The sequence below is a fragment of the Gymnoscopelus microlampas genome (genome assembly GCF_963454915.1).
Source record: "Gymnoscopelus microlampas genome assembly, chromosome: 20".
Classification (NCBI taxonomy): domain Eukaryota; kingdom Metazoa; phylum Chordata; class Actinopteri; order Myctophiformes; family Myctophidae; genus Gymnoscopelus; species Gymnoscopelus microlampas.
The window spans coordinates 18146761-18170929 of NC_139957.1; the positions used below are offsets into that span (position 1 = coordinate 18146761).

At 41.1% G+C, this 24169-nt stretch overlaps 1 protein-coding gene across 1 annotated transcript in view; it reads right to left on the reverse strand.

Annotated features, from left to right (window-relative positions):
- The window catches only part of sos2 (son of sevenless homolog 2), a 50271-nt gene that overhangs the window by 14190 nt on the left and 11912 nt on the right, over positions 1 to 24169 (reverse strand). The window contains exons 2-7 of the mRNA XM_084045419.1: positions 13131 to 13256; positions 11036 to 11167; positions 10580 to 10744; positions 7636 to 7842; positions 5000 to 5143; positions 4376 to 4486 (exon numbers count right to left, since the gene is read on the reverse strand). Of these exons, the coding sequence (XP_083901545.1) occupies positions 4376 to 4486; positions 5000 to 5143; positions 7636 to 7842; positions 10580 to 10744; positions 11036 to 11167; positions 13131 to 13256 (885 nt within the window). The remainder of the gene's footprint in view (positions 1 to 4375; positions 4487 to 4999; positions 5144 to 7635; positions 7843 to 10579; positions 10745 to 11035; positions 11168 to 13130; positions 13257 to 24169) is intronic.

A 24169-nucleotide genomic window follows, 5' to 3' on the forward strand; every position in this document is an offset into this window, starting at 1 on the left:
GTCCCTATATAGGTTCACAATTACATTGTATTTTTCAATTACACTGTCAATACACATCTGCTTCCTTGTTGAGTTATCTAAGCTGAGATGTCCAATGTGCACTTCAGGCTTTGGCAATCATACCATGCATTATGTTTCTGGAATTGTGGTGGTAAATGATACAACAATACTCAAAAGGCCAGACAATGAGATACAAATACAACTGTATCTATGAGCAACATATAACATCAAACAACAACATGAAAAGTATTGTAATTGAATGAGACTAGTGCACAGAGTTGAAACAAAGACAAACAATGCCGTTTGCCATACGAGCTACAAGAACAACATGTACCCATTTCCCAGAGGTACAGGACTGACTGGGACCAAGTTGTTCTTTTTTTTGATGTCTTCATTTACGGCTTATTTTCAACATGAGACACGCCTCGGGCCAGACCCCCACCCCCACACACACACACACACACACACACACACCGAACCTCCATCGGCCCCTACCCCCACCACTCTCTCCAGGAGAAAAATGGCCCGCAGTGTGGCTGTCTGTTCTATTTTTAAAAGGCGATGTAATTTACCCACAATACCAAAAGCTGCAGAGTGCAGTGGCTGAGTGCTTGACAGACACATCCATCTGACCGAGGGAACGGGGAAGAGGGAGCGAAAGATGGAGAAATTCATGAGGAATGGAGTGAGAAACAAACAAAACAAAAAAACGATCACATACACCACAATTTCCATCCTTCCGATAAAACCATTGGGATATGAAATTTAGCCACTGGAAGAAACATGCACTTAACTGTGTATGTTGTGTTACCAAAATGAAGAAACAGAAGGGCAGATGGGAACCTCCTTCGGCAGTTTTATCTACTGAGGGAACCAAACACAAAGTGGAAGGCTTCTAAAATAAGATTACACTCCTGCTATATAAATGGGATAGGAGCAGTTTGATAGGGGAATGAGTGGAGGGAGGGAGGGAGAGAAGGGCTGCTGAGAGACAACCATTACAGCATGTGCCCCTGGGACTGGTGGAGATCAGCTAACGCACACACACACTCACTCTCTCTCTGTTGGGTATCTCACTGATACAAAGTGTCTGTATTACAATGGCTGATATACACCAAGAACATTATGAATTTAACTGCAAATTGCCAGACAAACAAACTATTTCAATTAATGTTAATGCATGATTTTCAGTCCAAAGGTATAAAGAAAAATCCTGCACACTGCTCTTGCATGACGTTTATTAGAGTACTATAGTTTCAATCCTGCTGGAACTAAATGTGGTGCTTTGCAAGGGCAGTGTGCAGAATTTAGCTTGTTTGGCTTTTCTACCATTGTGTTTATCCTCCCCCCTTATTATGCACATCCTCCATTTGCTGCAAGAGAGATTTTAACATACCTGTTTCACAGAGGTTTTATCATACCTGCCGTTCTTACCTGTAATCATTTAATTTCTTTTTTTTTTCATCTATACTTTCTAACATAGTTTTCACACCTATAGTTTGCTAAACGTGGTCCGATTTGTTACTGCATTTTTTCATTATGTCTGGTTAAAGTTAACCAAGTGTTAAGTTAGGGTTAGGGTTAACATTTGCACAAATGACACACGTCGTACATGTTGTTCATCTATTGGACAGAACATTTCTAGGGAAATCACTTCAGTCGTGGGCAATAATGGCGTATTGCTATATAACTTTCATTATTTCATGAAATGATGTTCCAGCCAAATAAGAACAGTGGAAACAGTATGAGCACATATGTGTTTAACATGTGTTAAGCACGTCTGCCGATTTAAACAAGCTCATAAACATCATGCCACACCCCCACTATAAACCTGTAATAACCAGCCTACATGACTTACCAGCCTACATGAGAGAAAGTAGCCAAAAGCACACATTTCAGCACCACAGGGAATGAACAGCGACAGACATGCGCGCGCACACACACACACACACACACACACACACCTCAGTACAGGGATTGGAGATCAAAAGTTTAACGAACGATAGCTACACACACCATGAAATGCACAGAACGTAATAATCAATGTAACTGAAATGATTTTGTAAAAATGCTAACATGAACATAAATCATAGGTTAAGCGCACACACCCCTGTAGGGGTTCAATAGCACTGATATATGGAAAAAGATGCAAAAGCATCAAAATGGAGTTAGCTGGTTTCTGCCCGACAGCAACGATAGGTTCTCTGTGTCGTTAATAAACAGAAGATGAGGGAGTTAATCATTGAAAGTTATATGAATTAAGTATGAAGTATAGTCCCACCTGGGTGCACATATTCACATTGATATTCCAACAACCTCGGCTACTAATCTGGAACCCCTGCGTCGAAGATTGCTGCAGTGAACGTAAACGGGGGTAACACTGCTAGTTATATTACTTGCATTAAGCGTAAAAATTTTGCTTATGTCTATATAGTCGTTTTCCTGAATCAACGCACGATGCATTGTAATACATCTTCCTGGATTAGGTCCTATATTAAGTCTGATTACATTCACACGAAACGAATCAGACAAGGTTCACTTGCAACCGGACCCAGTCTCGAATTTTGGTTGACCAACCATGGTTCGGCTGTTTGATCTTTAACAGGGTTCGAACACACGTTCTCCCCTCTCCAAACAAAAAGGACCAATGGAGTACAGAGACCATGGTTCGATAAAAATGGACTAAACTAGTCCATGTGTGAATGCCCCCTTATTCTTATTTTTCTTTTTTATTTCAGCATGTCCATCATCATTATTATCATCATCTTATTATATTGTATTGTTATGCTAACACGGTCTTTGCGGAACATGTCCCACCAATATTTTGTTGCTTGTACCTGAGTGAGTGACAAATAAACCCCTCTTGGTTCTGATCCTATGCTCCTGCACTGAGACGCATTTCGAGGTGGAAGTATTTCCTTTTCCTACAACAGTCCAAAGTTACATTAAACAATTACTGACTCTGTTACAATGACTTATGACTAAGAGACAAACATAGCATTTAATATGTTATGCTTAATTTTAGAGCCAAGGAGATGATGTCAACAAATTGGACCAGCAGTCAGGAAAACTCACATACTGTATCAACACAAGGGCCTTTTAAATGAGTGCAACAGAGTTGTAAGGAAAAAAATACAACACCCCCCCCTGAAAGGGGACCACAGACAACAAAAATGCATCCATTGTGATTCAAAGCTTTAATTTTAACTTGGTGGGCTGTGCTGTATATTTTCTCCGCTCTCTCTTCCGAACATCAGCCTTCAAAATAAACAGTAATCAGAGGATAGCACTGAGAGTGTACTAGTGTTGTTGATCTATGCTTGGGCTAAACTGGACTGGTCCTGACGAGGAAACACAGTACTGAGCAGTACTGGCTCTTCGTTATCACAACATCACAAAGACGACGATATTACTGTAGTGTAGTCCACAAATATTAAGTAAAAAAATGTGTTTGACTGGAGGTGTCAGGTTAAACATAGCATGCCCCAAAAGAAGACCAGGGAGGGAAGTTTAAGGACAGAGATAATAATATTAAAACAATTAGTAGCGGCACTTAACTCATTTCACATTAGCACTGAGTGCACTGCTTGGATATGTACTCTCTACGCTTTGAGCTAATATGATTACATGTGAACGTTGCGGCTCTCCGCGGTTTTCGGCCTGAGAAAACACTAGCAAATATTTCATCTTCAAAGGGGCCTGCCAAACTGCACCCCACTGAGCATAATTCAATGCTATTCCTGTGAGGAATGTCCAAATAAAACAATGCGGCAGCAGTGAGTAAACGGTACACAGGACATTGAATATGTCATGACATGCCCTCAAACAGTGCTGGAGGCATTCCACCCGGCACCCAGGTTGACTTCAAAGTGAGACGGGAATAACGGTCAGACATTCCTGTGCTGGTATAAACACACAGAGTGACCTACTTGAGCTTTCATATTAAACAAACATTTACAATTACGGCTATGTCTACAGTATTTTGTGCCTTATACGATAGTGGAGATTGACAGCAAAGATGGGACGGAGAGAGGGGGAAAGAAAAGGATGTGACAATGTTCCTAAGGTGGGCTTCAAACCTGTGAGGTCTAAAGTACAGTGTATTTTGGACCCATGACTGAGGGATACCAGGACACCTCAAAGAAAAAGGTTTAAGCATAAGTCGATGTGTGCATGGATGAAAAACATTTCCCTAAATTTCTTGACTATATTTGAAGATTTTGGTCACTGTGTTAAAAGTTCCAGCCCTTGTTTTTGCATTTCAAGGGTTAGATCTGAAAACAAACAAATGTATATACTAAACAACCTTGACGGACTAAAGGCCCTGTGGTTAATCACTCTCACAGAGTCCATAACTGTTTTCTGAAGGTCTTACCTGGAAGTACAGACAGACAGTGGATCGTGCCATCAGGTTGTTGAAGTGCTCCTGGAACTCCTTGCTAAGGATGTCCTGAGACAAGGTCTCATATGGGTCAAATGCCTGCTCCTGGAGGATCAGACAGGGGAGAGACTCTTGAGTCTCCACTGCGACTTCAAGGGGATGACAATGAGTGCATTCACATGTGTATCTAACCTTGGATGCTGCCTTGTGTCCTTGTTTTTTTTTAAGATATTTTTTTACTTTTTGGGCTTTATTTCTAGATTTCAGTAGAGATGGACAGGAAACAGGGAGAGACATGCAGCAAAGGTCGTCGGGAACAGGACTCGAACCTCGAATTCGAAGTCAGGCTATATTGTAGCCTAGGTGCCCGGAACGCTATGCCAGCGGTCCGGGCCCTTGTGTCCTTGTTAAGGTGATTAGAGAAATTCTGATTCCGATCAGCCCAAATAATCAGGGAACTTCTGAGTTTGAAGACAATGTTTTTCCAGGTCAGGACAGGCAGACTTGCATACCTCTGCACAGTAGCAGAATACTCTATAGGAACCTTTTTTAAACCACTTTGCCTTCTATAGAATTTACTACAGGATACAGAGCTGCTCCAGAATGTGTTGTGCGTACCTCTGCCAGATCCTCAAAGCAGCTACCGACCAAAGGGTGCGGGCTGCCATCTGCTGTCATCTCCACGGCGTCTTCGATCAGACCGAGGAGCTTCAGTGTCAACTCATGGATGTCCATGATGTTACTGAAGATAACCTCCACATCCTGGGAAAACAAGGATTAGTAATTAGTAATTAACAGAGTGACAACGGTAGAACTGGATATGATGTAGTGAGGGGTGACTGAATTGAAATTGGGGACAATATTTACAGAAGATTTGAGGGAACCGATCTATAAGCAGGTGTGCGAGTGGCGTTAAAAAGCAAAACATAAGCAAAACGGGATATATAATTGTCACATTCATGACTGGCGATGAACAGAAATGGCTGGTGGCATTTACCAAGAAAACACAAGCTCTTAAGTAACCTTTGTGGTGGCAAAACAGGCAGTGCTGTTCTGCAACAAGAAGATTACAGGAAGGAACATTTTGACAGTACATTGCATGTTTTTATCAGGAGAAACCTACAGTGAGAGGGGCATGTCACTGTTGTAGTTATCGAATTTGTGACTTTTTTTGTCAACAGGTAGGTCACTCTAACCACTAGGCCACACTGTCACCCTTTAATTTTTTTTAACGTTCTGCAAGTCTTTGGATTTTTATTCACTCACAGGTCATAAAGGCATGGAGAGAAGGATATAAACAAGGTGTCTCAAATTAGAAAGAAAGAAAAATGAATGGATAACTGGAATCAAGGTTGGAGTGAAGGATGGTGGAAGGGTAACTAAATTCCCATTTAACAGCTAAAAGTAATTGCAAAAACACTGTTGAAATCCACCAGTTGAAATCCCCAGACCAGGCAAGGAAATGTGAGCACACAAATTGAAAAAATACATACAAAGTAATATCATCAAGGTGCCCTTGAGCAAAATGCTCACCCCCAAACTGAGGCTAATCACATGGCTAATGCTAGCATTGAGCAGTGAGAAACAGGGTGTTGCTGAAATAGAATATGCAGACTCGGCTAACCTGCCCTGGATAAATAAGTTTAAAAAAAGATCCATGATGACAACATACAGTGGAGGCTGTAACAGCAGATCTAATTTGCTTGCAAGCCTGAGAAAAAAAAAAGGAATCATCCATCAAAATGATGAGAAACAACTGAAAATAGAATGTGGAGATTATTGGCTGCCCCAGCATGAGTAGAAGTTGGGTCCTGTCATTATTTGACCATAGCACTTTCTCGACTCCTCTCCCAAGTAATTTGAGATTATGCCGTGTTTCACCAGACATAATTGAGGTTATTTTGGCAGGGGCTGCACATGTTGTTCCTGTCTCACAGTAATTACATGTTCTGCGTTCCACAGGGCCTGCGATAGGACCATCCTCCTCACCCAAACGATACCGCAAATTACCCAACCCAAAATATGCAAAGCCGCAGCCAGCAGCCCATAAAAACGTTACTTTTCCACTCAGTCTTTCTCAACCCACTGAGCGACCAATCAGCTTCAGTGTTTAGGTTTTAATAGGCCCACCCTGCCTCACTTCCACCCACTAGCAGCATGTTTGAGACATAATATTGTCTATCTCATCTTTTTTTCTTTTTCTCATTTTTAATGAATTGCAACTTTATTGTGATACGACAGAGATGAGATGGCAAAATGAGGGTGGAGAGGAGGGCTGACATGCAACTCAGGTCTCTGAGTTGGATTCAAACTTCCTGGCATGGCGCCCATTTTTTTCAGAGCGGTGTGCCTTAAGGTGAGAATGGTTTCAGTCAATGTGGCAAGTAGCAGCAGGACGATCTTTCACATCACTGAAGAAAATTGTTGAGGCAAAAGCTACTTTTTCCTAAGAAGGCCGTCAGTACTGCCTCCGTTTCAAAGCAGATTGTAAAGTCAACAGGGTTCCACTGTGAAGGCGACGATTAGCAGCTAGTTAATTACAGCATTTGAGTTCTAATCTTTAAATGTTCTTATGCTGGATTTGTTTGCAGTCAGCTTTGTTAAGTAAGTCATCAAACTGCAGTTGGAGAGCATTGTTGAACGTTGCTGTTGAGAGGATTTTACTGTGAGCTTTTGTCATGGCTCCCGTTCTCCCCCAAGGCTGTACAATATTGACAAAAGAAATCAGCTTGCAATTCTTCAGCTCAACACTGCAATATATGTGGACACAGCCGTTTCCACATGAATTTGCTGCTCAGCAGAAAATATGATTTTGGTTGTAGAAGGGGGCTTACTCAATTTGAATGCAATTCAAGGGAGACCTTTTTTGTAGGCAAGCGATTCTGCACACTACCAGGTAACACTACACTTTCCGCCATTATAAAGTCACTATGCTAGTCCCCGGCCTACTCGGGAACGATGCAAGTTGGGAATGCATTCCCCACCCATTTTTGCAATACTCATTGTCAGCACATAAGTTGTACCCAGTACGGTACCCATGACCATAGTACTTAGTAGCAAGTCTATGACGTCAGTACTATGATGTCATATTGATGACATGAGGCATCTCCATATATGGGTATAAAAGGGACACAGACACATACTTGCTCGATGCCTCCCGACAAACAACCATAAAAATGTTAGCTTCAGATCACTGAGCTCAATAAGAGTAAGAGCAATGAGTGTAGGAGCTAATCATGCAAAACCGTCCTCACCTGAGGCGTGAAGATTTTGTTGTTGGACAAAAAGTGATGTCGGAACACTTTGATGATGAGGTCGAGTTCTCTCAGGTACTGTCGTTCCTCTGCGATCTCCTGCCTCACCTGGTCGTCATAGGTGAGCTCCCCGGAGGAGGAGGGCTCCTCTGTGCACTGGGACACCAAACCAATGTCCTCCTCCTGGTCAAACATATCCATCAGCACCTGGAGATGGAAAGACGCATGTTAAATTAAGGAAGAGAACAAAGACTTTACTCTATTCTATAGAACAGTGGTTCTCAACCTGTGGGTCGGGGGGGGGGGGGGGGGGGTCCGCAGATGACAGTGAAGTGACAATTTAAGGACTTATGACATTTTCAATACCATTAAAAAAAGAAAAAGAAGAAAGTAATCATCAGTGCATTAAAAGTAATCAACAATTGGCCAAGGCAAACATTTAGAAAATAGCCGATCTACCAGTTCACAACACCTCACTTTGCAAGGCATTGTGAGCTTGTAGATCTGCCATTTTCACAATATTTATCTGTGGGAACTGAGTCAAACTAAATGTAATGCCTCAACTCCTACACTTCCAAGTGCTTGTCAGGGTGGGGGGTCCCCAGTTCAAATATGATTTTGGGGGTCGCGGCCTGAAAAGGTTGAGAACCACTGCTATAGAGCAGGGTTCGGCAAGTATGGTGGGCCAGAACACAATCAATGGCTAATTTAGGACCTGGAACTTGCAACAAACAACCTTATATACAATAATAATAACTATATGTGGTTGATAGAAAAGCATGTGGAATCAAATGTTACAAGTGCACACAGAAATGCTTGTGTCATCTTTTTTTGTGCAGGCCTCATCCTTGAATGTGGCACCTATGGGATATTATATATTATATTTAGGACATCAAAAAGTTTCAAAAGAACATTTTATCTGGAGAAAGAGTCATACTCCTTTTCGAACAAGAGCTCTTTTATGGTTCAAGGTCTGTTAGAACGGAGAGAAACAATGTATAATTTAAGGCATGTGAAACACAGCATTGGTTTGTTTTTTAAACGTGCGAGAAGTTTTCATCCAAGAGGAAAGTTGACAGTGAAAACATAACATTCAAAGAATGGAAATGGAACTATTTCTTCATCCTACCCGGTTTTATCAATTCAAAGCTATTGCTGTCCATAGCTTCCTGGACTGTCAGTCAGCTATTTAATATAATAAAATGTATAATTTGTTAGGCCAGATATTTTCGCTGGCGGGCCAGTTCTGGCCCACAGGCCGCCTGTTGCCTACCCCTGCTATAGGGTATTTTTGCTACTGTGCAGAGATATGGACGTCTGCCTGACCTGACCTGGAAAAACCCTTAGGTCCTCAAACTAGAATTTTGGGTCATCAGAAGTACCTAAATCCTACCGTTCTATTGTGAGGAGGTCAGCCTATGTAAAATGACGAGTTTCAACTCATTTTAGGCATTCATTTCCAGCTCCACTGAGAGCTGGCACTTGACACAGAACAAACTGTGAAGTGTTATGTCAACATTTTCTAAAGAGAACATCACCACTACAGATTCAGGCAAAAAATCTGCAACGTTGCTCTTTAAAAGGTTATTTGTTTTTAAATGTTTAGGCTTTGTTAGATAATACAGCAGAGATGAGAAAGAGGGGATAGAGCGAGCATAATGACAAGACACGATAGGTCCTCCACTCAGGACTTTGCGATTCATGTAGTTGGTGCATAACTGTTTGAGCCAAAGAGATGTCCCAACTGTAATGTAATGAAACCAATTTTGATTAAGAACTTCCAAAGGCGGATATATCCGTCTTTTCAAATCCAACCGTTAACCGTCAAAGACGGCTATGTCCGTCATAAAAAAAAAAAAACGTCCAGACCCCAAGATAACGTGATCCGAAGTTTCACTGCTCCATTCACTTCCTTGTTAACTTATTACTTTAAAATCCTGTATCTCGGCTCCTGTGTATTATTTTTTTTACTATCTATTTTTGGCAAAACAAGCTATTTTCAACTGGGTATAACAAGAGAACGGGAGGTCAGGATGATATTTTTCTTTTTTTTCACGGAAGCAGTGATTTCCTCAGTGATTAGCAACCATCAGGGGATCGATCATACTGGAGATAAATATTCTGTGGTTCTTGAAAAAATTGTCAGAATGCGTTAAAATGCTGGCAGAAGCTACCTGCCAGCACCAGAAAGCCCCTAGCAGTGAATGTGTTAACACATTGAGTGCCAAACACGAGAATCTTTGTGTTTGCAAATACACCCGTCGAGTGCCATAAACGAGAATCTTCCGTGTTTGCAATACATATAACTTTGTTTTAATATTCCACAAGGGGCGCTCTAACGCAACTCTCCAATGATAGGATCTGGAGAAAAACGTCCTTATCTCCATATCTTTTTACCGTGGTGAAAACAAGCCATTTTCGACGTGCAATCACTCAATGGCGGATCGCGTTAGAAATATTATTGTTCCAGTCGTTAGTCGAGACCCTCGACCATCGCGCACGCACCCTTTTACATCCGCGTCCTCATGGAGGCATCTACAGCTCTTAACTCATTCACTGCCTGAATTATTTCTGGCCGCGTTTGCCCACTGCCAAGATTTTTCATTGAAAAAAAAAAAGTACTCAGGAGCCGAGATACAGAATTTTTAAGTTTAAAGTTAACAAGGAAGTGGATGGGAGTCTAGATCTTCGAAAAATCATATCTCCTTGGTCTTTGGGTCAAATAATAAAAAAAAAAAGTAAAAAAAAAAAAAAAAAAAATTTAAAAAGTCGTTTTAGTCGTTCTAGGCAGGCATGGCTTATGGGACAGAAGACGTTTTAGTCGTTCTAGGCAGGGAATGAGTTAACAGCTCAGCGTAAACGGTAAGAACGCTGGCATTAAATGTACCCTGTTTTAAAAAAAAACTGGCACTTGATGTGTTAAGAACTCATACACAGAACCTACCTTGTCTGCACACATGGACACCTTGATGTCCTGCTGGCTGATTTCATAGTGCCGGATGTTGCCGACATAATTGCCTGCCAACTTCAGTATGTCTGCTGATATGTATTCGAGAACAGCCACGATGTACAAGGAGACGTGGTAGTCGACCTTATATCCCAGGACCTCCTGTTGAGAGACAAGAGGGAAAGGAAGTTACTGTAAACATAGTCAGATAAATTATTCTTAGCATTTGTTTTGCGTGGAATAGTAGAACGGTGATTCATAATATAGTATGTTGCCCAAAAGGAAAACAACAACAAAAACGTATGCTGACTAGATCATCCATGCTGTATATCGACATTGAATGATGAACTCCAGGTAATGATTTCAATCCAAAATGGATGTAGTACATTTTGGAACACAAATCATCAAACCTATTGGAAAGAATGGTGTCCTAAGCTGGGTTGAGGTCTTTACCTTAAGCAGAGGATGTATCTTGTCCACCGGGAGAAGTAAAGGGTTTCTCCGCTTGCGTTTTTCGATAGCCGATTGGGCGTCAGCTATAGCCCACTTATCGATGGGGTGGGGAAAGGTCTTCTGGACCCGTTCCTGTAAAGGAAAAGAAGACTTAGACTTTGCAATCTACATAACACATTACGCACACACGCATCCATCTATGTATTTTATAATGTGACACAGGTGGGAATCAGTGTGTCAGGTGTTGCAGCAGGTCCCTAAGATTATATATTTCTCAGAAGACACACTTTAAAACAAGAAATGACAGCCATATATTTCTCAGAAGACACACTTTAAAACAAGAAATGATAGCCATATATATCAGCTCGCACTTTTTTTCCCAGTGATCCAGCACTCCAAAAATGCAGGGGGAATGCAAGGCAGACGATCCAGAACAAACGGCTAGCCTTATGTGCTTGTATTTCAATAAATGTAAACATCCTTATTTGTGGTGAATGGCCTGAATACTTTGCACTGTTTACCCCATCTGAATAGCTTATGTGAGCATCATAAAGAATATCATAATAATAAATTACTATCCAAAATAAATGAGAAGATTTGAATGAATTCTACAGTTTCACATACAAACGTGGGCTTTATTGTCATAAATTGCACCCTTCTACCATATGAATCTGGTCATAATTACACAATCATAATTATTGATGTAATTCACATGTAGCCTAAACCCTCTATTCTTAGTCAAAACGGACCTACATTAGTTGGACTGATTTTTTCTGTCAACACCAAATCTCTTAGCCGATGCTCACAACACAACGCGTTCTGAGCGGCTATTTTAGGCTTATGTTCCCACCAGAATAGGCATTGCTGGGGTTCATTTGGTTAATGCTATTCATAATGATGTAATGATGTTTTCATATTTGTCAAGGTGCACAAATGATTTCATATTGCTGGATAATATTAATATTTTACATTACACATGCATATGTTTTCATGTTGAGTAGTGTTATTCCTCTGTCCTCACTTGTACAAACAGCACTAGCCAAAGAACTACAAATCCGTAAAACCGGCACTTTGTTGGCACTGCCCACCAGTTGCTCAAAACCCCGGAAGATGACAGAGAAACGTAAATGGTCGGAAGTGCCACATGGGCTTGCGATCTTTTGCGGCTACTTGCCGTCACTGTGTGACCGCACCATTACCGTTCAGTCTGGGTTTAGATTCCGCCTACTGTATCCGATCATTTCTACTCACACATGAACACAAACAGCTGTTTCCGTGTCCGCTCTAGACCAGATATGCAAATTACAAAGCGAATTGGACAGAGTTTCAGCCAATGAGAAAAAAAGTGATGCGAAAGTGATGCAAAAGTGATGACTAGTTGCGCGTCTGTTCAAGGATCCGCTGCCTCTGGCGAGCCGATAAAAATATATATTTTAAAAGTTGCAAGTACATTCACAAGTGAGATCTGTGAAAGCAACGAAACATTTAAAATACCCATCACAACTCTTTTCCACATTCCCTGCCATAGACAGAGATCTCCGTCATTTCAAATCCAACCGTTGACCGCCATTGACGGACATCTCCCTCAATTAAAAAATAATAATTAGGAATGATCCCTCGACTCTGAGAGAAGGAATAGACGGATGTGACATCATCCCAAAAAACATCACTTCTGTCCACTCCTATGTTATGATTTGTAGAAAAACACATCTGGCTCGGATTTATTATTATTTATTTTTTTCAACGGGCCATAGCAACAAAATGGCCGATTGCGGTAAAATGTTTTTGTTCTAGTGGATAGAGGAGACCCTCCCCCACCCCCCAGACACCCTTTGTTTACATTTGTGTACACATTGCGGCTCCCGCGGCTCTCCAAAGATCGTCAATATAAAAAGGTAAAAAATGCTGGCAGCGGCAGATGAATTAATTAAATAATACCTGACAGTGATATCAAGCCTCCTGTGACATTTTTCCACTTTTCTGGGTAGTGCAAATGTATTTTTAGAACACCTAACACCTTGAAGAAGCCTGCAGAAGAACACATGTAGAAGTTCAAGTTAGCTGTGTATCAGGAATGAGACAGGAAGTCAATTACCTCCACGTCCTGTACAGAGCGGGGCTGGGCCACACACAGCATGTTGAGGAGCTGGAGGATCAACTCCTCGATGTGCTGCAGAGCGTCTTCCTTGGCCGACAGGTTTGGGTGAACTTGCATCTGCACCTGGAAAACCAAGACAAATGTAGGGGAGACGTTAAGACAGGATTACAGACATGTTATGTTCCATTGCCACAGCTATATGAGAAAAGATGCAACATATTTTTTAACAAATACAATAAATACAAATAAATTGAATCAATTGGTTCTTGGGAGCCACATATGGGTCACGGATTTCTGAGGCCTACTGGCAGGCAGTGGCAGCGTGCATACAAAGTTTGGGATGATTGGTCCAGCAGTTTGAGAGATTTGCTCTAGACACACAAAGACCCTTAAATAGACGGCTAGCCTCTTGCAGAGCCATGGTGAATAATTGTGCCTTTGTGACGTTGATGCAGAGACTGTGTTCACACTTTCAGCCCACCAAATGAACCAGAGCAATTAGGCAGATTTTCTTTTGCACGTTATACTGTATGAGCACTCCAAAATAACTCAGACCCCTCTGAATTATTTTCAGACTTCCTTGGGGGTGGTCCGAGTACGGTAAACTTGAATTCTGCGTTGTGGTTTGTTTAACCTGTGCATTGTTAAGCACTACAGGTTAGTTTTGCCTTTGCCATTTTATTTGAGCCCTGCTAGGCTTGCTGTAGATAAATCACATGCTATTGCACCAGGAAGCTCAGAAACACAAAATAGAACCATGGCTTAGTTAACACTCAAGACTAGTGGACAAGGAGTAGTTTGGTTCAAGGAAGAATAGACATTTATCCATATAAAGAATGAAGCCAAAAGGACATGAAAGGGCAACTGTCAATGCACAGAAATGCTAAGGTTTCCCTACAATTTGCAGTTCATATGAAAGCAGAGAACTTCATTAGAGCTGCACTGCAGTGGTGCATCAAAGTAAAAAACTAGGCTGTATCAAAAGTACTTTTATTTACCACTAGATAAAATTAGAAAAATCAGCGAATCCTCTGACATAAAAGACACACAACCCTTTTGTGACGATGAGAATGTGAAAGCAAAAATAACTGAGTCCCTTTCCTGTTGGTCCACTTTTTGGTCCACTTTAAGAGGAGTAGAGGACTAAGGGTTCATTTAAAAAGGACTATTAGCCCATAAGGTAAACTTGGTTTGCTATTCTATTGGTGAGAAAGTGTCAGGCGTAGCATTTAGTTTACTGCAACTGTGTATACATTTATGATCGTGGGGTGCAGTTAAACAATCAAGGTACAACAGATATCATACATTGCTCTGGCAATTAGGCTTATTACCCATGGTGATGTAAGGATGTCAAGAATGCGGTCCATGAAAACATTTCTGCACAAACCTCTGCACCTCTGTTTGGGGTCAGAGGCAGCCTGTGTATTGAATAATGCCAGGTACACTGACACAGGTCACTGAACAGCTTTTACACACAGACATACATGTAAAGATGATTATAACCTGGGAATACGAACCTTTCACACAGCACCTTCAAGCACCTAAGTGCTAGGCTAAACTGTGCATTTGCTTAATACTACTATTAATATTAATGCTGCTATGTCTGATAAACCAGATTTAAAGAATGTAATCTTATGTACTCACAATGAAGAAACCTTGAACCTTGATCTCAATGCACCAACGAAGAACTTTCCTAAGAAAATTTACTTTTCTTTTTATATTAATTTTAAACCTCATATAAGACAACTATTAACAATGGATGATTGTTACCAACAAACATCTTACCACAGAGTTCTTGTTACACACACACAGACAGCTGCTAAATAAACTTTCATTCAGTCTATGAATTAAGACCAAAGCAAGTCGTGAGACAACCGACAATGAAACAAATTTACAAAAGCGGCCACAAATAGCAAAAGCCATGACTTTGCTAGTCAACAAAACGGCATGTGATCAAGCCTACTCTCAGGTACAGTATATCTGTCAGCCTGGCCTGCACAACAGGGTTACACATATCGCAAGTTCCTGCAATGTAGTTTATCGGCATATGAGAATATGCTGAACCTTAACTTTTTTCCCCCCAAGACAGGAAAGCAAGGGGAGAGAGAAGGGATGAGATTTAACACATTTCAGGGCCTGCATTTCAGAATGACAATTAATGACAATTAATCGTCAAGTAAAATGTCATAACCGTGACAGCCCTATATAATATGACATGGATCCTCCTGGGTCTGAAATAAAGATTGAATTGATTGAATAATAATAATTAACGTTAAATAAAATAGCCAATCTACAAGCGCGCAACGCATCACAAGCTTTTTAGCTGCTAAATTATGAGCAATCCCCATAATCAGGTACTGCACACACACACACACACAAAGCTGTGCTAAAAAGGGCAAAATAGGAGTCCACACTATAGACACAAGAAACAGTAAGCAGGGGTGGATCGGATCTACGAGTAGGCGGGGACCTGGATGGGCATAGGCCCACCCAGAATGACAGCTTCAATGCCCCAGCATATGGGACTCATTACAACTTGCCTGGATTCTACCAGACGCAGTTGTGTCTGGTTGTGTATTTTTAGCATGCAACACGTCGTGCGACAAAGTATGAACCGGGCTTTATTCTGCATGGTCTCCTGTAAGAGGGCTCCTCCTAGGGGGTAACACTTTTCTATGGGTTACAGGTTTCAATATAACAGCCGGGACCTGTCCGCTGGTTGCCATGTTTGGTCATGGTAATGTAGGATGCATGCATGCAGATCCATAATGATCTTGCATACAAAAAGATGGAAGCCTCAGTATTGCCCATAGTGTTTTGCCTGGAGGCGGTGTGTGTGTGTGTGTGTGTGTGTGTGTGTGTGTGTGTGTGTGTGTGTGTGTGTGTGTGTGTGTATATATATATATATATATATATATATATATATATATATGTGTGTGTGTGTGCACACATACACACAATTTCACCAGATATAGGCCGATGCAGATTTAAACTTTAATAGCTCTATTTGGAAATGATGCATCACTCTAGAAATGATTAGGGTGATTTTAGAGGGGGAAATAAGGCAGTTGTTCAATACTCTGATTGGCTCAACATAACACCTCTGTGAATGCACTGTGAAGTGTGTTCGCAAGACCAGTAACTAGGGATGCACACGGATATTCGATTTTCTGAATATTTTTGTCAATCTCTAAATTGATTCAGTTGCAAAATATACGGCAATACTACTGTACAGTAATGGCCATTGATTTATTGTCCACAGCACACTGCCGTCTGTTTGATATTAAATTTAAACTTTAGTGTAGAAGAGGTTGCTGCAGGCAGTGCGCCATAAGCTCTTCTCTCATCACACACACACACACACACACACAAACCCTCTCATTTATGCTCGTCTCCCCTGTCGAGCAGTCTCTGTTCTCAAATTGATCAAATTAATTCTGACAAATTCTTAACAAACGACAACATCACACAGAAAGCACTTTACCGTGTTACAACACTTTCACGCAAGAGCGCGACACACACAGCATCATAAACATTTAATGAAAACAAGGTCCAAAGTAAGCTGTGCAACGGGTTAACATCCACCAGTCCATTACAAGTTCAATGCATGGTCGCTTCTTTGTGTTGAAAAATGTGCATGATGTGACATCACGGTTCTTCTTACTAGTTACTTCGTAGGTTTTGATTATTATTACAAAACATACAGTAACCACTTCAGCCCGACATGCATTTTGGCCATTTGAAAATAGACGATCTACAAGCTCACAATACTTGTGAGCTTGTAGATCTGCTATTTTCAAAAGTTTTTGTTTACATTTTAAACATTTGAAAACGTGTGAAATCTGACATCATGCATAAAGAGTACTTTCGCTAAATCCCGAACATGGATACACAGCCCAGTCCCATAAAACGTTACCACTCACATGAACACGTGAACTTAGAAATGAATAGCTCTATGAGGAGACAGACAGTACAAGATCTCTGCAAAAGCTTAATCAACGGTCCCAAAGCTCTAACCACAGATGCATGGACAGCACTCACCACATAATATTATGTCACCATGACCTACGGGTATATTTTCAGTTATTGCTGGCCAACTGAGCCAATCAACATTATGAACGATTACTTTGAAGTGCCTATTTTTGTGCAGTAGCCTTTCATTTTAACAGCCTATTCTACTAAACAGTATTCTGTTTACTGAAATAGAGAAACAAAGATAAAGACCAATGATATTACATTTATATTTAGTCAGTGTAGTGTGCATTCCTTCCAGTAACTAATAAGTAGAGATGCCGCGATCCGATTAACAGATCGGATATCGGCGCGATATCAGCCAAAAATTGTAGGTCGAATCAGACTGCAACGAAAATGACCGATCAAACGCTCCAATCAAAGCACTCCATTCCAGTACTCCACTCCAGCACTTCTTTCCAGCACGTTGCGGTTGCGGAACTTTGTTCACTATGATTCTGGAGAGGTTATGTTCTCTGTTGAGTAATATCACTTGATCAATCCTCTTTTAACATTTAGTTTGACATAAAATCAGTAATAAAAAGTTAATAAAAAAGTGTGCAGAGTGGGGACCGCCGGCCGTTTCCGTCGGGCCGCGAACCACATGTTGCACGGACTGACACAAAGTCTGTGCAACACAGAAGTGCGCAGCCCCGATCAAGACTTCATTCAAATGTCTCCGTAATCCACACAAGTATGTTTATAAATACCTTGTGACTGTTGAGTTATATCACCAGCCGATCAAACAATACGATTTGAAACGCAAGTGACAGATTTTGGCTGAATTAACACTCGCTTTTGCGACGTGAGCTCCTCTCTCTCGCAGTGGTGTACATTTACTGAAGTACTGTACTTAAGTAAAATGTTGAGGTATTTTTACTTTACTGGAGTATTTACAATTTTCAGTACTTTCTACTAAACTACATCTCAGAGGTAAATATTATAATTTTACTCCACTACAATTATTTGAAATTGTTAGTTTTTAGTTTACTAGTTACTTTGTAGGTTTTGATAATTATTACAAAACATACAGTAACCACTTCAGCCCGACATACATTTTGGCCATTTGAAAATAGCCGATCTACAAGCTCACAATGCTTGTGAGCTTGTAGATCCGCTATTTTCAAAAGATTTTTTTTACATTTTAAACATTTGAAAACGTGTGAAATCGGACATCATGCATAATGAGTACTTTCGGTACATTTTGATACCAATACTTTTGTTCTTTTAAGTACATTTTCAATTCCGGACTGTTACATGTATTTCTACATTGCAGCATTGATAGCTTTACTTAAGTAAACAATGTGAGTACTTTTTCCACCAGTGCTCTCTCGAACCTGGCGATTAATCATTAACCCACAGGATTTAATATTGTCCGTCTTATTAAGAAAGACAATGCCTTAGGCATGTAACGATTCACTCAACTCACGATACGATTCGAATCACGATTCGAGGTTCACGATACGATTCTTCACGATTTTTTTAGCACATTTATTTTCCAGACAAATTACTGAAAACCTTGATTATTTATTTTACAAAAATCATGTATTTAAAAAAAACGATATTTTTTCTCTTATCCTCTTTTTAATACATGAAATTAAATAAAGCCTTTTTATTCACGAGGTACATGCATTAACTGTCACATTAAGACATAAATGAATTTTAAAACATATATCCCAGATGAAATAAATTATAAAGAAAACCTTCAAATAAACAAACTAAGGCTTAGCCTTGGGATTTACAAGTTATTTTTTATCTATGCTACATTCTCAGCATTCTGTATAAAACACCACATTTATGTACAGTAATAAGGGAAACTGTTTTAAACTGCTCCAAATGAGATTAGATAAGAATTAATTGATTAATATCAATGAAATTCGCTATATATCTGAAAGACAGTGTTGAAAGGAGTTTGGTGTTGTCAGCGGTCTGATACAATTGTTAAATTATTAAATTAGATTATTATTCATTGTACTCTGCAGCCGCACCGAGGAGCTCCAGAATTAGCCGTTTTCATTAAGCCTTATCAGTTGTATGTTTCCTACAGAGTTTAAATCAGACAGCTAACAACGGCGTGAGACGGGGGAGGGGGTAAACGGTATAGTTTGGGCAATTCATCAATCAAATAAACATGTTTACATGCGACGCACATTTCCCTCTTTATGCAGTGCTATCACCTAGTTGTTTAGATTTCATAGCCTGAGAGGACGTGAACCCCACTCTGCCGTTCATAGCCTGCTGTTCAGTGAGTGAAGAAGAGACGAACGCAGGCAGCTATGGTAGCCCCGAGGGGACAAAATAGTAGGCGGAGAACAAGGTAGGGAGTCTGACTCGATTGCGCCCTCTGCTGGTTGCATCGCGATGTCATATTTTATTGCATCGATTTAAATCGTCACCACTTTGAATCGATTTAAATCGATATACGATAAATCGTTACATGCCTACAATGCCTACATAAAAGGGAAACTTAGATGGCGTCTTTTGCAACATAGTAGGCCTAGCTGTCCATCGAGGCTCTTTACACTGATGGGGACGCATTTGGGATTAAAGAGAAAGTGATTCAGACATGCAGCAAAATCCTTTTTTCTTTTTTCTGAGCAGTGTGCGGGGAGGGAGGGGTCGGAGTGGAGCCGCACGTGCGGGGGGGGGGGTCAACACGAGATAGACAGTATAGAGACTTAAATATGTGCCGTATCGGATCGGTATTGGATCTGTTTTAATGCTGCCTGATCGGAATCGGATCCGTAATGAAAAATCTCGATCACAGCACCTCTATCAGTAAGTAATCAAATCAGACAAAGCAGTGAGACGTGTAGGATTGTGAACAGGTGTTCTCGCTGCTGTTCTATGAACTACCTTGCATTTAGAAGACCCCTATCGGTAGGCAAAGATCTCTGAGACTAGACTGTTTATGACACAACTTGCCATAACTGCATTGCATACTTTGCAATATATCTACCGCACATTATATTGCGATGTCGAAGCTTAGAACATATCTTATGCAGCCCTATTATATAAAAATAAATTCATACACCATTCAAGCAGCATTTTAGTTGTGAAAGCTTTTCCCACTTATAACAAGCTTATTATACTGCTCAATCAGCTGCTCAGGTGTTGTTTGACGACCAAATAGCTAGGCAAATCTAGCAAGGGAGGCCAGCCTACCAAACATCTCGGGAGGACAAAGTGCACATAGCCTTCAAGAGAGTCAACATCCGAAAGGTGGTGGGACCTGATGGGATGCCAGGCCGCGTCCTAAAGGCATGTGCAGAACAGCTGGCAGGAGTTTTTTCTGAGATTTTCAACCTCTCCCAGGCTGCGCTCCTGGCAGGCTTCAAAAAGTCCACCATTGTGCCCATCCTCAAGGAATGTCAGTCTGAACGACTGGAGACCTGTCGCTCTCACCCCAATAGTCAGCAAATGCTTTGAGAAGCTGGTGAGAGAATACATCTGCTCCCGTCTTACCCGTGGCAGTTTGCATATCGTTACAACAGATCCACCGACGATGCAATTGCCACAGCTCTTCACATCTTCCTGTCACACATGGATAACAAAAAGCTGAAGGGCAAGTACGTGCGTAAGTTGTTCGAGGCAAGATTTGACATAAAGCTCAGCGACCTAAAGCTACACCCAAGTATGTGTGATTGGATACTAGTTTTCCTGTTCAACCAACGCCAGGTGGTGAGAATGGGCAGTATCACATCCGACACCCTGATCTTCAACACTGGATCACCCCAAGGATGCGTGCTGAGCCCTCTACTCCCTGTACACACATGACTGCGCAGCCACACACAACTCCAACATCATCCTGAAGCATGCTGATTACCAACAACGATGAGTCTGCCTATAGAGATGAGATCAGTTTACTGGCACTCTGGTGCCAGGAGAACAGCCTCACCCTCAACGTTGACAAGACCTAGGAGCTCAGGAGGCCGAGGAGAGAGCATGCGCCCGTCTTCATCGATGGAGCTGCAGTGGAAAGGGTCAGCTAGTTCAAGTTCCTTGGAGTACACATCGAGGAGGAGCTCAAATGGGACACACACGTAAGGAAAAAGGCCCAGCAGCGACTATACTGGTTTCGCCGCCTGAAGAAGTACGGAGTTAGGCCCCGCATCCTCAGATTGTACAAAAACAGCTCCATTGAAAGCGTCAGGCTTTGTTACAGCCTGGTATGGAAACTGCACTGTCCAAGAAAAGAAAAACCTACAGGGTGGTCCGGTCAGAAGAGGTCAAAGCTCAGCCAATTAATATAAACAGGTTTTGAATATTACACTGTAAACTCAATGAATCTAGAATATATTAAAGTTTCACTTTTTTAATTATATTGCAGAAGAAAATTTACTTTTCCACAATATTCGATTTTTTTTTTAGAAGGATTAGTATATTACTATAGAGATAATATGTACCGATTTGCGTGATGTTTGGACAAAATCTGTAGGAGTAATGTAGAGAAATGTGTTTTAGCAAAAATCGGCCTCCTGGCGGCGCCATATAGGACGATGTGAAAAGTTTGGGGCAAATGTTCTGCTCTGGCCTCCAGGGAGTGTGTGTGCAGTTTCACATCGATCGGGCCAACGGTGCTGGAGATTAGCTGTACACAAACGGACGGACAGACACACGGACAGGGCCGAAAACATAGTCTCGGCCACGCCTCTGGGCTGGCGGAGACAATAAAAATGTAAATGATGCATTTTTATATAGTGTCTTTGTCCCAAGTGCTTTACAATGTGTATTACATTTCACATTCCCAGTTCCACACAGACGGCGGAGGCAACCATGCAAGCCACGAAGCTGCTCATCAGGGGCAGTTAGGGTTTAAGTGTCTTACTCAAGGACACTTAGATGGGTACTCTAACTCCTGAGCCAATGCCGCCCCAAACATCAAGTTAAGAGTCCCGATGGTTACAGAAGAATTAAGACAGCCAAGTGAAACAGCCCCATATGCAACCGTTTCATTTAAGGCCTGAAGCTCTAAAGAAGGTTCAGGCCAACGAATGGAAACAGAGAAGCCTCTCCAGCCCTTTTATCTTGTCGTCATTAGGGCTGTGCCCTCTCACTGGAATGCTGTCTGTTCAGATACTATTATGGGAGCCACAGAAGAGAGGCAGGGGGAAAGAGAAGCTGTGGGAGAAGAGCAGAGTAGAAAGCGAGACTGACAATCGTTCACCGTCTGTCAGTCTCTCACACATTCTCTCTAACTTATTCTCACTCTCACACACACACACTCTAACTTTCTCCCTCTCTGTTACACACCAACACACTCTGTTCTGATGCTCACTCACACACACACACACACACACACACACACACACACAAAAGACGGGCTGTTCACATGCTGGCGGTGGAATTACCCTGCTATAGTACAGTGGGGCGTTATGACACAACGCTGCCCGCGGCGTGCGGAATCTGAGACGGGAGGTCAAAGGTCAGCACCGACCGGGCTTCGAACATTCTTATGCTGTGACTTAACAACGGTGCGGCGCTGGGCAGGATGTCCCTGTCTCTGCACTTCAGTGGTTATTTATTACTGTAGTTCTCATGCGGTGGTACTGCATGTTTAGCCCACTGACTGTTGACTCTGACTCACACTTAACATTACTCTCGAGTCTCGACCATTTTCAAAAGCATACCGGTGCTTCTTAGATTTGGGTAATTAGGCTAAAACGGTTTAACAAATTCTCTGCTTCTCTGGTAAGGCTGAACAAAATCACAAAGTTAACTACTGCAACTACAGCAAATCGCAGAGGATGCAATCAATTGCATAAACGAGAGGCTCCAAAATGGATTTCTAGTGTTTTAGGTATGCAGTGATGTTGAAAACTGCTTGTCCGGCTATAGTGCTCTACCTTACCCTGCTACTAAATTAAAACATTTGTGCTGAAATAATTCTAGTGGACGTTGCCATTTTGCACACTCATTTCTAGGAGTAATACATTTCAACATAACACAGGGTTATGTTTATCGTTACCGTTTACTATTACTGCTGAGCAGACTTGAGGTTTAACACTTTTCGATGGCCGCACAAGTTTCTTGAAACTTGATCATCTATGCCATCATTTAGCAAGTGCATAATCGTTATTATGTTATAATAATAATTATTGATATAATAAGAGTTATATTGATATATATCGCCACCATAGAAGCTGAAGGCTACTGCTGGCCAACAAACAACTGCAGGTCTAATTTCTCCTTCCATAGGCATACTATGAGTACATCTACATTGCCTGTGTCTAGCTCTGCTTCTACTTCTTCTGTTATATCTTCTGCTCCGACCGACATACAACATAGTATACAGTAGATACTGTATTTTATGTTCTACGGTATATACCTTACTTAATGTTCTATATCTTCTTTCAATTTAATATGATTCATTGATATAGTTTTCTTTTGACAAGTTTTCAAATTTGGCTTTTACACATTCTTTTAGATCAGTTCATAAAAACAGCTATAATAATAATACAGATATATGATATATACATGATATACATGGAAAATGCAAGGAAAATGTAATAAGAATATTTGATACAAACCTTTATCATGTTCATTCAAAAATAGATCCATCATATTGGGATCGTTTCTGTATATTACCCACCCCTTGCTTTGACAAAACAAATAATTATATATCAGTTTAAATTCCCTACATTCCAACACATATTCATATTCTGACTGATTCACACTGACCACCACACTCAAGATGCTTTTCAAAACAGGAAAAAATTACAAAGATTAGTTAATTCTGGCTCCAATTCTGTCTATAATTTCCTATATTGACGTCGGCTTAAACAAAACAAAGTTATAAATAATCTACAAGTGTAAGACTGTAAATGGAAAAAGAGGGGGTGGGGTCACAGCAGAAGTTATAAGATGCATTCTCTCGACCTCGAAAAGCACTTGACCAAATTCCACATGACACCAGGAGCTATGAGTCACCACAAGCAGAAACTCTGGGGGTTTCCCCTCGTTTGATTCCATTCACAGAGTAGCTGGCCCCGTTTCATCGCGTGGCCTGCGACTAACAAGTACTC